General features: G+C 35.8%; 1 protein-coding gene across 1 annotated transcript in view; it reads right to left on the bottom strand.

Moving 5' to 3' along the window:
• Window positions 1–256: 256 nt before the first annotated feature.
• The window catches only part of LOC145981813 (uncharacterized), a 34970-nt gene continuing 16578 nt past the window's right edge, over window positions 257–18648 (bottom strand). The window contains exons 2-3 of the mRNA XM_083115242.1: window positions 15113–15319; window positions 257–1174 (exon numbers count right to left, since the gene is read on the bottom strand). Coding sequence (XP_082971368.1) covers window positions 471–1174; window positions 15113–15319 — 911 coding nt within the window. The 3' untranslated portion in view covers window positions 257–470. The remainder of the gene's footprint in view (window positions 1175–15112; window positions 15320–18648) is intronic.

The raw sequence follows: 18648 nt of genomic DNA, 5'->3' as shown, positions 1-18648 counted from the left end.
TGTTATAGTAACAAGAGGTGGCAAAAATAGGTTTTGTCAAGAGAATGGACCCTGGACAAACATTTCTGCAAGTGCCCAGTTACTTCTTGATACATAGTGTCTGTAACAATTTATGACATTTTGTTATTCTTGGTATGTATTTAAACTATGTTTGCAATGTGTATAATTCGGTAGATTTAATTTCATACTAAAAGTAAAGAAACATATGGAAATTACAGTGATTTTTATTTCCAAACAGAAATATTTATGTATACATGAAACACTGATAAACCTATAAAAAGACAACATTAAATTGAAGTAGTACACTCATGCATGACTTTATTGTCTATGACACATGTTTTACATAATTATATAACATCAATATATGATCATAAAAGTTGACTTGCCGTATAAAAAAATTAAAAATAGGTATATGTACATTACACAATTCTTACTCACATTAATTAATCTCCTTGAAAAAAAATAAAGCACTATGCTTGAACGTTTTCTTTGTTACTTTCATGTATTTTAAGATGACGAACCAAGTTACCTCTCCTTCCAAAACATTTTAGACAATGTGCGCATTCAAATTGTTTTACTTTAGTGGGTTCGATTTCCCTTGGAAAATTAACTTTACCAAATAAATCCGCACGTATTGCAAGTTTATCAGGCTTAATATGTATTCTTTTCTGGTGCTTCTTTAAGCGATCATTGCGTAAAAACAATTTATTACAAACGTTGCACTGAAATTTCTTTGGCTGATGAACTTTCAAATGTGCTACAAGGTCATTCCTTACATAGAACACTTGCCTGCATTGGTCACAAATGTACTTATTCTGCTTTCTGTGTCTCTGCTTGTGTCGACTGAGTTCAAACATTTCATAGTAGCTTTGATCGCAATCTTCACATTTGTAAGGTCGATTCTCACTGTGAGTTTTCATGTGTTTCTTCAGCTGGCTTTCATGTTGAAATGTTTTTTTGCAAACAGTGCAGTGAACATTGCGTTGATCTTCATGCAGCACTGTGTGACGAAGAAAATTTCCTTTTTGCACAAAGGTCTTCTTGCAGATGTCACATTCATAGTTATGTTGACCCAAATGGATGTTGATGTGCAACTCCAGATGGACTTTCCGACTAAAAGTTTTCTTGCAATGGCTACAGGAGAACTTCTTTGTTTGTTTCTCTTGGGCAATAGCTGCAAAAGAAAGAAAATATAGTTTTTCCTTTCTGAAATATAACTTTAAATTTAATTAACAATATGTTCCAATAAGCTGGAAGCATTAATTTAAAAAAAAAAATATATATGCACCTGTAGAAAATTTACCTCAATGTTTGGCTTGCTGTTATTTCTTTCATGCTGTCTGTTCATTCTGCAGATGAAGCAACATATCAAAGAACAATCTAAAAAAATATTCATAGGTTACTTTGCATAATCAATTATAATTACCTTTATTATTTTATATGTAATCCATGTTACAACTCTCTTCAGCATAACAATAAAATAGAATTTACATACTTTATGTGGGATAATTAATTTGAATTCAATGCTTTGATTTCAGTACACATGATGAGTGAGAAGTTACACAAAACTGGTAGCTACCCATCCAGAGCAGAAATTTCCTATTTTAAATGGTAATAACGAGTTCAGTTAATTTAACATTCGAACATAGGAATACCAGATCACTTTAAGGGAAAAGTAGGACATTGTGTCCAAAAATATAGGACAGAGTCAAAATGTAGGACACGAATCATTTGCAGTAAATACTACAAATTGCTACATGTTAGCACACCTTGTAAATTAACACACTTTCAATTTAAAAAATAATGATTTTTAATTTAACTTCTTAAATACAAAATTCCCAAGCTTGTAATCAATACTAAATAATAACTTCTTATCAATGGCTGTTGGAAGCTAGTATGATGGGTAGTGCCTGCTTTCAACTACCCCTGTAAAGGTGTTAGAACAACAAAAATATTGAAAATTGTGAATGTGGTAAAGCAACCATTGCTATACCATTTGGAATGGACTGACCCATATGCATTCTGGACAAAACCTGTGGTCTTATTACAATTTCTGTGAACTAAAAGTGGATGTACATCATAGTAATGTTTCTCCCCCTTATTCAACATTTCTAACAATATTGTGTACTCATATTAGCGATAATTTGTGAGTGTATTAGGGCCATTTGTCAAAAATATAGCTGTAAGCCAGTAGAAAATTGGTTCACGCACCCTGTACTGGAACCTGTGATATTTTTGCTATGAAAAATATTACCTTTCTAATTTTTATATTGTTTGGCATGTATTGTTTATGCTGTGTAACAATTTTCATTGTGTTAAAACCTGGGACTCCCTTTCAATTACCCAAAATGGAATGTTTTTCTCATCACACATATTACTTTATTTAAAGATTTTTTTCTACTTTCTGAGCAGGTAAGAGTGATAACACAGTTATTTTATGTTAGGTCTGACCTTCTCCTCTCCAACAATACCTAAATCATCACAATACTCCACATAGTTTCCAAGATATGGCATGTTTTGTGTCGCATGGTGCATTTCTTCGTCGACTCAATTTCTAAAAATCTTCAAATTTTCAAAAAATTGTAACTTTCAAAATATTTGTTATACAAATCTAATATTATATATTACTCATAATGGACAAGTACAATAAATTGAAAGAAATCAATGACTATGAACAGTACAATAAATTGAAAGGAATCAATGACTATGAACAGTACAATAAATTGAAAGAAATCAATGACTATGAAGCAACCTACTCTGGGTGATTTCGTGTGGAATGACTCAATTATGTGATGTTCAAAATGTATGACATTTATGATTTTAATCAAATTTCTCCTGGATGCCAGACATAAGGCTTCAATCTAGGGCATGCCCGGGAAATAGATGGCATCTGGTAGCCCTATTCTAACAGAATAACCAGCTTTTGTGGCATCATTAGGATTTCATGAATGAAATGCTTTATTGTGGAAGGAAAAGAGAAGTTTGTTGAGATTGATAAGTTTTGTATCAAATGGAATTGATTTAAATAAATAAGGTGAATAAAAAAACATACTTAAATCACTTTGCATAAATAATTTATTGAATAATGTACACAGGGATTTAAGATACCAGAATCACTTTTGGTGAAAGTACATTAACGTCATAATCATTTTTTCAGAAAAACCCACCGAAAAACCCAGACACAAGTGTTTTTTTTCTGTTTTTTTTTTCAGAAAATGTTGTAAATAATTGCTTTAAATACTTGTAAAGTTCTATGATTGTCAAAATGTTTTGGAAAACTTGTACTTAGCAGAGCTTATAATACTAAAAATAATGAATGTGTACAAGTCAGTGTTTTTTTTCAGGCTATTTTCCTCAAATCATGCTAGAAATTGACTTTTAACACAAATAAAAAAGATTATATATCCAAGAAACAAAAATGAAAAAGTATCCTAATTTTTAGATAAATCATTTGCATTGATTGATGTAACATACTTGAACAAAGCTTATCATTTTGAAATGTGGGAGCACTTTGGTTATCAGTCACTTCCTTACGTAGGGGAAACCATAGTGGCACATCAAAGTTTCAACTGTGATGATCTAACTAAAACTAACTAACTCCCTAGCCTTCTTAAACCCGAAGGTTCATGGCTGCAGCAACACAGGCCTTCCATCTTTCCATATCTTGAGCAAGTTCTATATACTCTTTTCCATCCCTACCAATTTCCTTTAGGTCCATCTCAACGTTCTTCCTCCAACTTTGTCTTGGCCTTCCTACAGGTCTCTTACCATCAGGTTTCCCAACAAGAATCCTGTGAACTCCTCTTTCCTCTCCCATTCGTGCCACATGGCCTGCCCACCTAAGTCTTCTTGATTTCATTATTCTAATAATATCTGGACATGAATACAAATTATGTAGTTCTAAATTATGTAACCTTCTCCACTCACCTGTTTCCTCATCCCTTTTAGGTCCAAAGATTTTCCTAAGGATCTTATTTTCAAATACTCTCAATTTATGTTCCTCTTTCAATGTAAGGGACCAAGTTTCACATCCATATAATACTACAGGCAAAATTACTGTTTTGTATATTTTAACTTTTAGTTTCTTAGATATTAAACGAGAAGACAAAAGTTTATGAAGAGAGAAGTAACATGCATTTCCTGAATTAAGCCTACTTTTTATTTCCTCTTTAATATCATTTTCATTTGTTAATATTACTCCTAAGTATTTGAATTTGGAAACTGTTTCAAACGAGTTGTTATCAATAATTAGATTTTGATTATTACCTAACACTTGGTTTCGGCCTGTAAGCATATATTTAGTTTTCTCTTTGTTAACTTCCAAACCTATCTCTTTAGCAGTTTTGAAAAATATTTTAGCATTATTCTTAATTGTAATCACATCATCCCCTAGTAAGTCTACATCATCTGCATATGCTAACAACTGAGTCACACCATTTAATTTTAGTCCTTCTTTAGTTTCTTTTACCTTCCTAACAGCATATTCTAAGGCAAAATTAAAGAGCAATGGAGATAATGCATCTCCTTGTTTTAACCCATCATGAATTGTAAATTTGTCAGACATATTAATACCCACACGAATTTTACTTTCTGTTTCACTGGTGCATATTTTTATCATACTAACAAGCTTCTTAGGTATTCCAAACTCTACTAATATATTATATAATTTATCTCTTTTGACCGAATCATATGCTTTTTTTAAATCAATGAATAGCTGATGGACATTTTGATTATATTCCCCCTTTTTTTCAAGTGTTTGTCTGATGTGAAAAATTTGATCTGTAGTTGATCTGTTACGTTTAAATCCACATTGATAATCACCTATAATTTCATTAGCATATGGGGTTAGTCTTGTTAAAAGAATGTTAGACAATATTTTGTATGTTGTTGAGAGTAGAGAAATTCCACGGTAATTATTGCAGTTCATTTTATCACCATTTTTAAACACAGGAACAATTATAGATTCTTTCCACTGTTGAGGGATTTCTTCTTTATTCCATATTAAACAAATTAATTTATGAATTTGACATTAATGAATTTCCACCATATTTAATTAACTCAGCTGGTATTAAATCAATGCCAGGTGCTTTGTTATTCTTTAGCCTTTTAATAGCATCTTTAACTTCAGTCAAGTTAGGTTCTGGAACTAAAGGTTCTGCTGTGTGGACTTCATTTACTTCTGATTTATCTCCTACATGGACATTTAAAAGGTCATTAAAGTAGTTCTTCCATCTATTTAGAATATCGTTTGGGTCAGCTACAAAATCACCGTCTTTATCTTTTATCAAGTTTACTTTAGGTTGCACCCCTTTCTAAAATCATTTACACCTTTATATAAATCTCTGATATTTTTATTTTTGCTGTTTGTTTCAATTTCGTTAATTTTGCTTTTCAAGTAATCTCTTTTTTTACTTCTAAACGTGCGGTTAACTTCTCGCTTTATTCTATTATAATTGTTTAGATTTGTATCATTAGAGTTATTTAACCACCTAAGTCTAGCCTGATTTCTTATTTCTATTAGATTATGACATTCATTATCAAACCATGGCTTACTTTTTCTCGGTTTATGGTATCCTATACTTTCTTTAGCTGCTGATTCTATTGCATTACGTATGTGCTCCCAATTCTTAATTACGTCTGCTTCATTTATATTTTCATCATCATTTAAATCCTGCAAAACATCAAATCTATTTGACAGTTTAATTTGGTATCTTTCTTAATTCTTTCATCAGTAAACTTTCCTGTATCAAATTTTAGAACTTTTAGATTTTGTTGCTTATGATTTATCACTGAGAGTCTTTCTCTTAATTTAGCAATTACTAAATAATGGTCACTGGCACAGTCAGCACCTCTATGTGTACGAACGTCAATTATACTAGTATGCCTTCTCTTATCAATGAGAATATGATCTATCTGATTATGAGTTTTACCATCTGGAGAAGACCAGGTATATTTATGGATATCTTTATGTTTAAAAGTGGTACTTTTCACAATTAAATTCTTTGAGGTTGCAAAAGTAATCAATCTTATACCAATATCATTACTTAATTCATGAATACAATCGTGGGTTTAAATGTCTCTTCTTTGCCAATCTGTGCATTACCGTCACCTAACAGAATTTTCATATCATACTGAGAAAATTTATCACAAGACCTGTTCTAACTTTGTATAAAAATCACCTTTAGTATTATCATCTTTATCTTCCGTTGGTGCATGTATTTTTATTAAAATAATTTTACACCACCTACCCTGTAAAACTGCATATGATATCCTATCATTAATAAATTCTACTGTTTTAAGAGCCGAGATAATTCTATTATTTATGAAAAAGCCTGTTCCAAAATTATGATTTTCAGTACCACCAAAGAAAAAAGTATAATTTTTAGTTTTACAATTCCCTTCTCCTGGCCACCTAACTTCCTGGACAGCTACTACATCTAATTTATACCTAACTATCTCATTAACTGTACACTGAAATGCCCCAGGCCGGTAAAGGCTCAGAAGATTCCAGGTGCCTAATTTAATATCCTTATTCCTAACGTAGATCTTATCCTTAGTCCAGGGACCTCCCAAAGTAGTCCCCACCCGGAGATCCGAACGGGGGACTATTTTACCTCCGGAATATTTTACCTTGGGAACATCCATGGCCTTATATTGCTGTTTCTTGACATTTTTTTTTTTTTACAGTGCAGAGTTGTCAGCTCTACGCCTACCCTCAATATGAATGGAGGAACTACTACAGAAGACAAACACAAACACATTAGACAGCACAATTACTACACAAGACGAACACAAACGCATTTGACAGCACAACTACTACACAAGACACACACAAACACATCCCAACTATAACACAATATAAACAAACTACACACCACAACTACTACACAAGACAAACACAAACAAATTAGACATCATTAGATGAGTGATGATATGGTGAAATTGTTGAAGGGACCTCATATGAACAATCCAGGCCGGTATTCGAACCTGTGATGAGCGCACATTCTTGTTCCTGTGTTGTACTTTGCAGTGAACAAGGTTGTTCCAGCAATCGCAAAACAGTGTGTAAAAAGCCAACCAGCACCATCTCTTGGCATTAAATATTAACAACAATAATAGATCATCGAGAGGGCAGCAGACATACAAAGGATAGTTGTTCACAACGCAGTGTACTTTCATGTATTTTTAAAACATGTTTAAAAAAAAAAGCCCGGTAAGTTCAAAACAAGAAAACAACTGTGTTGAACCGTAGGTGGCCATTGTGATAATACAAAGTTTCTAATTAAACTTCTGTAAGATTATTTCCCTTACACATACTTAAGGGGAGGAGAGACAATAACGCACTAGGCATGCATTTATTCCAATATCGTCGGAATGAGCAATGCTACTAAAAAGATCTCCGCCAGAAATGAAGAGTATGAATTTCTCCCCATTTGGCAAGTGGAAGCGGTTTCTTAAGTTGATTATTACGCCTTATACGGTCTTTGAAAAATATGATGAATTAGTATTTACAGAATCCCATGTATTCCTTATGGAGGAGCAACTTTAAATTCAAGTTACGGCTAAACCAATGGGAGTTTTGTATTTTCCATTTGAAAATGTAATCTTCAATGGATCCTCTACCACATCATATGTTTTTTTCCGCCATCGGAAGTTTGATATTCCCAAGAGAACCAGTAAAGTAATTCTCCCATATGCGTAATGTTAAATTTCTGCCTATCTGCTACAGCTACCCCGCAATTTCCAGGAATACTGGAAATAAAGAAGGTCTCGTTGCAGATCTCAGGAACGTACCTGATCATGTATTTGGAGACCATAGTCAGTGCAAACCTGAGTTCTGCAAGAACGCCGGGAAGAAATTTGCCCCCCTTCTGCTAATACAACTTCCACCGGGATTGCTAGTGGGTATCCGACAAGCGATAGCACGCGTACTTGGAAAAGTGGACTCGCTTGCTAGGAACTGCACTTCCAATCTTGCGGAGTCATACATGTCACGAGTTGCAAAGTTCATTGGAGGGAAGCAAGTGAACCGATCGCAGCAGGGCTCCTACACTCTTAGGTGCCACGCGGCCGCACTTAGCTTCCAGCACGGGGGCAAGTGGCACGAACGGACGTGGAAGGCGATCACCACCAACAGTCCTAACCAGGTGGTGAAACGCTTGTGCGACAAGACTTTTCAGCGCCAGGCAAAGTGTAGGCAGAGGTTGTTTCAGAATCCAGGCAGAACAACATTTCGCCCCAAAACAAAGGAAGCACCTAAGCCTGACGGGGACAAGTACTATGGTCCCGAAGCGACTCAACCGGATGTAAGTTCTGAGGAACTGCAACTTCTGGGTGAGGAGTTTGTGAGTAACAAAGTACAGGTTACAGCTGACCAGAGAAAGGAAATAGAAGAGGCGACCCGTGACCAAAGTGGAGGCAGTGAGTCTGCTCATGGATTATGGCGGGAAGAAAGAAAGGTAAGGCTCACTGCTTCCAACTTTGGTGCTGTTTCTAAGATGAGAGATTCGACGCCTTGCAGAGCTACAGTTTCAAGACTTCTTTATCCCGAACCTGTCCAATGTTCTCCCGCCATCAGGTTTGGGATAGCCAATGAGCCGGTGGCCATTGCACAGTATGAAGCTCAAACCAACTCGTCAGTAATCAAATGTGGTTTGATTATTGACGAGGAGCTCCCTTTCCTGGCTGCTACTCCCGATGGTCTTGTGTCAACTGAAGGTGTTTTGGAGGTGAAATGTCCTTTCAGTGCCAGAAATATGACACCTGTTGAGACTGCCCGGTGTCTGAAGCAATTTTGTAGTGTAGTTGATCCTGGAAATCAACTGCACTTGAAAGTCTCGCACAATTATTACTATCAGATCCAAGGACAACTTCACATCACAAGAAGACAGTGGTGCGATTTTGTTATTTGGACTCCGAAGGGGACCTCGATAGAAAGAATTGTGAGGGATGATACGTTTTGGAATAGTGTGATGTACACAAAGCTCCATCGCTTTTACCACTGTTGTCTGCTACCTGAGCTCGCAAGTCCGCGCTATAATATAGGTGGGATTCGCGAGCCCAGGTTTGTCAAGGAGGCCCAGGAAACTCTGGAAAGTAGAAAGGGAAGAAAAAGAAAAGCAGACAGCAGGGAGTAGCTACGTACCTGAATACAACTGGAAAATTATGGGTAAAATGCAGGAAATGCCTGGAATGATTACAATTATGCAATTCTTCATGGATTTGAATTCAGTGGCCACAAAAACGTTTGAACTAACTTATGTGTGTACTAAAACCTGTTTTTCTCCTCATTGAAATTTTGCCGTTTCCGTAGAATGTATTTTAAGCTTTGGGACATCTATGCTTCCAGAACGATGATTTATTGGTGCGAGGGTGTGAAATGAAATCATGTTATTTAATTTTCATGTTTTTTAAAATTTTCTAAAGAAAAATATTCGGATAATTTTGAAAGGCCCTTATATTTAGGAAGATAAGTAGAAATGTCAATTTCACAATGAATTTGCAACATTTCATAATTTTACATTAAGTGTTCTACTTTCAAGCATACAACTGTTTCTTAAAATTCATTTTTAATCGTGGAAATACCTTGGAAATTATCCGAGTTTAATGAAATGCTATGATTATTTTACTTAGTACTAGGTGCCGGCCCCCATGGCGGAGTGGTTAGCACATCGCCCTACGACGCTAGGGGTCCCGGTTTCGAATCCAGGCCTGGGCATGGATCTTTATGAGTGTCCATTCATCAATTTCATCATGTCATCACTCATCTCCATCTTCGCAAATTAGCCAAAATACAAAAAGCGAAGTAAAATAAAGCAAATAAAAATAAAAAACTTGGTACCAGGAAACGATTTCACACCCCGGTTGATACCGTGACCCACAAAGATATATGTGCACATTTTTTTTTCACAATTTTTCTGGTATTTTACATAGTGCTTTTAAAGAAATAAACTGTACTCATGTTGGTACCCACAGTTTTGTTTTCCAAATTTCTCCTTCAACTTCATGTGTTTTACAATGGACAGTGTAAATCTATTTATGAACAAACAAATGGACACATCTCTATGGGTTACGGCTACTCTATCGGTGAGCTTTTGGCACATACAAATCAGAACTTTTACCTAGTGTTTCTTCCCAAAGTGCACTGCGTGATGACGTCAAGTTGAATATCCATTGTGCTGCTATTGAGGCAAAGCGTGTCCTCTGCTTTCTTGGTTATCTCTTTTTAATTCGCTGTAAAACAAGCCGATTGATCAAAATAGGAAGCAGTTGGCCTACTATGCCGCTTGTTGTATTTTCGCTTCAATATAAGCAGGATATTTAGCCTTTAGCCTATTTGACCCAAAGTATCATATGTTCACAATATTTACTTTTGTATCCTCACTCCACGTGACGTTTCACGCTCTTCATAATAGAATATGTAGTTATGATATATGATAGAATGTTTCTTCATATTTCTGACTCATAACCTGGTGAATTCAAATCAAAAATCTAATGGTTAGTCCTAAATATACGTACTAAGCATATCTTCTTGCATATTTTCGCAGAACATTCTGACAAAGTTTCACAGTTGATATAGTAATCGCCTGATTTTATGTAAAGGATGTGCAAATTTCAATTTCCATGAAAATTGTCAATGAAGGTGAAGGTCTTTAAAATATCTTGAATAAACATGTGTGGGTTTCAAGTAAATTGCTACAGAGAAGTTTTGTTAGTACTGTTAGTTTATGTATTCTGCATAAAATTGCCATATTGTGTTGCCAAAAATGTCAATGTTCGTAAGAGAAAAAAAGTATCTGTATTTGTTTCGGTCACTTAAAACAGTTGTACATGTTGATTCGAACAGTTTTTTTTTGCTTCGAAAGAGAATAATAACTCACTTTCAAAGTTATTGTAAATTTTTCATAACAATGATGTATTGTATATCTGTCCATTTCAATAGATTTTTAGCATTACTTATGTTGTTTTTTTCATTTTCCTAATGTTCAACCTCAGCCATGATATTATTATACTTTCTAGTAATTACGTGTTGAATATGTTACACAGACAAATTATGTATGAATATTTGTGTGTGTGTGTGCGGTTTGCGTGATTATCTGTGAAATTGAACGTAATTACTTACATCTTTATTTTTTTAACCTGACACATGGTTTTAGTTTGCAGTAAATTGTGTTGTGACAAATAGTAGTTAATAATAATAATAGTAAATAATATAATACAGGGTCATCCGTTTGAGATGTCAGAAAAGTAAACCTTTATACACAAGAGGTTAATGTACGTATCTCTGAGCAGCTTGTTGTAATATAAGCACAAAGGATGTAAGTTTCGAATGAGTGGAGGTTTACAGACTTCGGCCACATGGCGGCGCTAATGTGTATGATAACAAAGGTGGTGATCACGTCACAACAGCACACACAGTGTGTCGTATGGTATGCGAAATTTTCCAGTATTACATGCATGCTACTGCCGCCACGCAGCTGAAGTCAGTAAACCTCAACTCATTCGAAACTTACATCCTTTCTGCTTATATTACAACAAGCTGCTCAGAGATACGTACATTAACCTCTTGTGTATAAAGGTTTACTTTTCTGACATCTCAAACGGATGACCCTGTATTTTGATCTATTTTCCGAAGGAAATATTATTGCGGAGACCTTCATGGTATAATGTACGTGAGCCCTAGATCATGCAATATGCACAAATCTCGATTTCTAGAACAAGAATATATGTGCCGTTCAAAATGTTCTGGTTATATGGTTATATACAGAAGAGGCGATTGGGTGCCAAAACTAGGAGGGAAGGACAGCTTATTTTCTCTTGATAAATAAGAGGCCATAGTGCGGGGACAAAAAGTAGGGGGCAACTGCCCTCAACGCCTCCCTAATATAATAGCCGCCACTGGTATAATATATATATATACAAACACATTGAATTATTGTAAGGAGTATAGTTATTACTCCTATTAATAATAGCATTATATTTTGTGGTTAAATGGGATAATAATAACAAAAACAGAGGGAAAAAGTAATCATAAATAAATAAATATGTTGTGTTAAGAAACAACGTGTTTATATAATATGCTCTACGTCATTATCACTGGTTTGCAATACGTTTCTCCCACTCTTGATGAACAACCATTAGAAATGAACACGTTAAAGAATAAATAAATATGGAAACTTAAAAGCATTTTTTTTTCCTATGTATTGCGACTTTTGACCCAACCTGTATGTGTGTATATAATGGTTGTATGCTCGCACACACATTTCTCTATCTCTCTCTCTCTCTCTCTGTGTGTGTGTGTGTGTGTGTAACCTTTTCTCATTTGGCGTCTTTTTTTTACTTTTCGGATGCTCTTTATGGGTCACATTTTTAGATTGAGATTTTCAAATCAGCAATGTGGCAGAAAGCCAGGAAACTTCGGTAGAAAACGATAGTTTACCGGTTGACTGAAGGGCAGGTTTTTGCAACTAGTCGGTATGGTATCTGACTGCCACGCGAGATACCCGGATTCGATTAAGGTTGGAATTTTTCCGGCCTTGTCCCCACTTTTAAAACGGCTCCGGTTTTCACCCAGCCTCAAATCAGTGGTTACCTGGAGGAAACCGTGGGAGGTGAAGGCGGTCGGAGAGTGGTGCTGATAACATCACCTCCAAAGCGGTCGAGATCGAGAATACGTGGGGCCCTATACCCCACATCCACTAAATGTGCCTCCTCTGCACGGTCCTACATGCACGGGGAACTTTGCCTTGACTTCCAAAAGACGAGACCAACGTTGAGACGTGCTTCTCTAAAGACTGAAAACACCGAGACCTACTGTTCGACACTCTCGTCTCGTTGGATAGCTGGTCAATCAGAATGTGTGGCCTTCGAGAAATTAACCTAAACCAAAGTCGCGCTAGACCTCAGAACTCGAAGGGATTGGTACAAGTTTGTTACATCTCAATATTCTAAATTGTAATGACAGGGCCGAGAACAAGACAAACTTTGTAAAATCGAGACGAGACAGATACCTACTGTTCGATAATGACCCCCATTGGAGACTTTGGTAAACTGTAATGTAGGCTATGGTGTTTGAAAAATACCCAAAAACATAAATACATTATTATTTAATTTATCACATAAAAATGGGAGTAAAGTGAATTCATTTCATTCCTCTGACGACCTAGGGCGCCCGAAGAATTTTTGTCTGCAGGAAGGTGAGGCATGTCTTCATCTTTAGTCATTAGGAAAATATATATTACCTATATTATTATTATTAGGGCTGAGCTGATAGCGATGCCGATGTATCGGTATCGGCCGATACCAGTGATATCGGTATCAGAAAGTATCGGTTGGAATTCTTCCACCGATATCAGCCGACACTTTCCCGGCATTTTGGTCCTTCACGAGCTCCGCAAAAATGCCGCGCAACCCTTTCGTAGAGTCTAATTATCCTGGAAATTATGCAAAAGTCAAACTTTCTTTTCACCAATTTTGCAAGACAAACTATATTTCTATGACATAATATATATTTTAATATTCTGATGATATTCTTGAATATTATAAAGCAAATTTCTTGGTAAATCGATACATATAATTGGAGAAGAATATTTACACACCAATATTGATCAATATTTTGAACAAATTTTAATTATTGCAATTTTCAAGTATCGGTATCGGTGAGAGTATCGTTATCGGTGAGGGTATCAGCATCGGTATCGGTTCAAAGTGGTATCGGCTCAGCCCTAATTATTTTACAGATCATAAAATTCTAATTGAATTCATAATACTTTGGCATTGTTGACAAGTTCATATTTGAGTCCACTATCATTATAAAATAATCGAGAAAATAAAAACATATAGAGATCACTTTCTCTGCTCTCCTTCATGGTATCCCTGATGCATGATTTTACGCGCCGAAAGATACTGCAGCGAAAAAAAAGTAATTGAAAATACCGTCGCGTGTATTGTCAATGTCAGTTTCCGACTTCCGTAAATGATTTCTGCACTTTCTAGATCCCGAAAACGAAAGTCTAGAAATGTCAATACAAATTCAAAACTTAAATTTCATGAACTTGTTCCAGATATCTCAGGGGGAGAAGTTCTCTCCCATCTGGTTTGTTCTTTCCAGACGCCACAGCAACTCTCATATTGCAAAAAAGTTGACCGAGGGTTTGGGTGTTCCTCGCTCCCATCAACAGTCATAAATTATATTGCCGCTAAGTGGACGAGGGAGGCAGCTATGGACTTGGCGTGCTCTTCGAACGACCCGCCTCTTGTGCAGTGTTTCCAACGAGTGTAAACCTCGGCAAGTTTTTAATTGTCCCCCATCGCCTTAACTAGATACGTAGTTACTGTAATCCTAATACCATAGAAGTGTTGATCCTCACTCAGTGACTCAATACACAGCCCAAGCCCCTGGAACTACAAACCTAAAAATTTAAGGGTGTCTTCCTTTTATGACATAAGCAGCCATTAAGAATGAATGTTTGGAAATTCAACCCCTAAGAGATAAAAAATGGGTGTTAAGATTTTTTTATTATTTTATTTTGATACCATTACAGTCCAAAACTCTAACATAGAAACATGAAAATACTTCATTAAATTAGGCACACACAGGAGATGTGCTACATATAATTTTCAGCAAAAAAAATGCAGGCTCGACCAGGACTTGAACTTTGGTCTCTGGCATACAGTCCCATTGCTCTACCACCTGTGTGTGCCTAATTTAATGAACTTACATCTCTATGCTGGGAGGAACCAGGCAATGTCGATGTCTACAGTGTTTCAAAGGCAACATATCTCTTTGCGGTAGCACTAGCAGAGAGGATACCACGGAGGTAAAACAGCAGCAGAGAAAAAGCAGGCTTGCTTGGTAGCTTAGTGGTAGAGCAATTTGCTGAAAATTCTATGTATGAAAATACTTATATACCTTACACATCTCAATAAGATTGTGGTTTGCAGATATGCACTTAGGGTTCCTGAGTAGCCAAACAGCTAGTGCTTTCCCTTTTGAGGTGAGAGGTTCCAAATCACATTCCCAGTTGGAGCCCCATATTTCGGCGTTGAAAATAGATTAAATGCACATGGATTATAGATACACTTTGAGACAAGAAAAAACAAAAATACATACCAGTTGTTGATCTCCTTGAAATAGTCTTTGTCCGTTTGCTAGGAGTGGGGCTGCTTTCTGCTGGAGGCTTAGCAGTTTTTAGTGACTCAGTTGTCCCATTCTCTTCTGAATGCCTTGGGCCATTGTGCACCTTTTGTTCAGTTTTAGCATTTTTTGATTTTTTCTTCTTCTTTTCTTGCTTTTCGTTTGGAGTGGTAGTCTTAGCCTCTAAATAATGGAAGTAATAAGGTTATACTATAAGTACATAATATTTGCTACTATACCAGTTTTCTTTGGCACACTCTTTCACATGATGAGAGGAAACAACATACAAAGAAGGCTGTAAAATTGATCAAGAGATGGCATCAGCGTGTACATTTGATCAATTAGAGAAAGAAAATAATGGCATCACATTTTATCAAAGTACCACATATTTATGTATGTACCATCAATTGTTGATGAAAAGCATCAGCTTAATGATTTTTTAACCATTTGTGATTGTGTGTAATGGAACGCTATGAATTTTTTATTTGCAAATGACACTGAGTCAGGCTGTAAATCTGTGAACATCAGCCAAAATAGTGGGAAAAGATATAGTCGGGCAGCTGGGGGGTGATGTGATGTGCCCCTGACCAGCTTTACGCCTTAAGTTTCCTCCAGGTACCCACTTTGCATGATGCTGAGTGGGTGCCGGAGCCGCTTGAACAGGTGGAAGAATCCCAGTTCTCCCCCGTGGGGGAGCGGACACCCTAACAATTGAGCTACTGCGGCTGGATGGTAAATTCTGAAATTAATTGTTGCCAAGCTAATAGAAGTTTTGTTAAAGTTCTGTTAAGCATTGTCAGTGAGTGATTTGTTGTTGTAAAAAACTTTATGTGCAAGTGAAGGGGAGGAAGTGAGAAGGTTGTTCCAGCAATCGCAAAACAGTGTGTAAAAAGCCAACCAGCGCCATCTCTTGGCATTAAATATTAACAACAACAATAGATCATCGAGAGGGCAGCAGACATACAAAGGATAGTTGTTCACAACGCAGTGTACTTTCATGTATTTTTATGTATATTTACAGTTTGCTCATGCTTTATATACAATAAAGAAACGTATAATCAGTATGCAAGTGTTTTTATCATAATCTTGGCAGTACAGATGCACAACAGTCCGGAACTGCAACATTGGTTCTCCAAATCCAGATGCAGCGAGATTGAGCACACCATGGATGTTAACCGTCGCATCGCAGCAGCAACAACAAGGTAGGTAGTGAGTGCATGCAAGTTTCGTCAATTTCCTATTCAATTACATCCTCACACCTTATGTGTTACTCTGTGTTAGTGTTCAGTGAAGTGTAAGTGAACTTTCAATAGTGCAACGAACATTTCCAGTGCATCCGTGTCATGACAAAACAGTTTGAATTTCTCAATAGCAACAATGAATGCAGACAGACTGAAAGAGCTTATCGTTAAGCGGGGACAAGTAAAGGCTAGAGTTACGTGTTTCAGAGCATACATTGATAGCCTCACAGAAGAACATGGAATCGCACAATTAATAACAACTGTGATGATCAATTGATAAAATAATTTTTTGGATGTTCAAGCATTACAAGGAAGAATTGAGTACATTTGATTGAAATGTCATTAATTGTGGCATAACTAAATCAGTACACTCTTTAAATGATTTTTCTCATTTCTCATCCTAATGGGTTGCTTGCCTATGGTGGATAAATGTTATTTATGTCTGGTTAGGAGCTCAATACCCATGTAAGTCATACACTTTCATAATATAAAACAATTTCAGCTTTGTGTACAAAACTTACAGGAGCATTATGTACTTGCACTATAATTTGACAATAAAATTATCAAAATATATAGGAGCATGAGTTAGGGTGGATGGGCAGAGAGGGTTAAGTAATCTATTTAGTGCCCATTATAACTGCTGTAAATTTAGAATCATTTAGGTAAAAAAAATTCTGGAGCTAGAAAACTTGTGAGCAAAATTGGACAATTTGTTTCAAGATGGTGGATGAAAAACTTATTTTGCCCCATGTTGGAGGCTCTATGCAGTGCTCTACAATGTTGTTTTTTTTTTCCAAAATGGTCAAGAATACATTTTCAGAGTATAAGGAATTAAACTGAGTCATTTTAGAGATTTCATTGGTCCGCAATTTTGCAGAGTGGTGGGAGAATCACAAACGTTGTATTTATGATAACTGACATAAATGCAAAGCTCTTGAGTTGCAAGTTAACTTGAAGGATTGGTCTCACATTGTATATGAGGAAAAAATTATCATCTTGTTCAAAGATAGTAGACAACAGACCGGTTTAGCATGTCTTGCAAGAACTTTAAATTATGCTCATATTTGACTAGGTTATATTTTCGTAGATTAAGAAACACAAGTCTCAGCAATGTTAGGGCATCACTTGAGTTTTAAGTTTTTAATAAAAAGTCTGTAATACAGTGTGTATTTTAGGAAGGATGGGGGTAAGTCACAAATTTTGAGACCATGATAGGTGCAGCAAATTGAGAGGTTTTTACCTGAAATCAATAATAATAAGATACACCTCGGAAATGATTTTGTTTTGCAATAGCATTTGTTCAAAGCATTTCAAGATTTTAGATAAAAAAATCATTTTTCATATGCTGAGATAGATTCCAAATTATGATAACACTTTCAAATCCCTAAATTACATTTTTGGAGATTAAGAAAATAAACTCTTAAGAATATTAGGGCATCACTTAAGCTATAGTTTGACAATAAATGTTTTGAAATATAGTGCATGTTTGGGGTGCATTGGGGACCAAATTGAGGGTCACCAATGTTTTGACCATGGGAACTGCCATTCTCATAGCAGTCACATATTTTGGAAGATGTATAAGATATTTGGACGAAATCAGCCAGACAATAAAATATGACAAAATTATAATTTGGCATGGTTAATACACAGAGGAGGTATTTATGCTTGAAACATTCAGAAAAATAATGGGAAAACACAACTGTAATAAACTGTGAACATACTGTATTGAACCAGATTTAAAACATTGTGTTGCAATAATATTTTTGGATTATTTAATGGTCTATGGCAGTGGTTACCAAAGCATGCACCGTGGTGCCCTGGGGCACTGTAGCTGGCTTACAGGGGTGCCATGAAATGTTCCAATATTTTCACTGAAGTGACTGTGATTGTTATGAAAATGAATATGATTGATCAAAATGTGTGTTTATTTAGTACTTTTTCATGTAAAATGTTTCTGAATTTGAAACATGAGTTTATTTTTTAACTTAAGGCAAGGAACCTGACCACACTAACTGAGCATTGCAAATGTTAGGTAGGTCTACATTCTGACTTGGGCACCACTGAAAAATTTTGAAACAGCGAGGGTGCTGTGAAATGAAAAAGTTCTGGTATCCCTGGTCTATGGCATATGAAATAAATGAGATAAAAAATGTATTTGTAGCATACATTCATTCCAACATAGTCACAACACTGCATTCACAAAATAATTTGTTTCATGAACTGAAGTTCAGAATTGAATATTCATTAATAATATTTACTAAGAATGTGCTG

This window comes from Lepisma saccharinum, chromosome 30 (assembly GCF_977018435.1).
Source record: "Lepisma saccharinum chromosome 30, izLepSacc3.1, whole genome shotgun sequence".
NCBI lineage: Eukaryota > Metazoa > Arthropoda > Insecta > Zygentoma > Lepismatidae > Lepisma > Lepisma saccharinum.
This window is presented reverse-complemented; position numbering and strand designations above follow the sequence as displayed.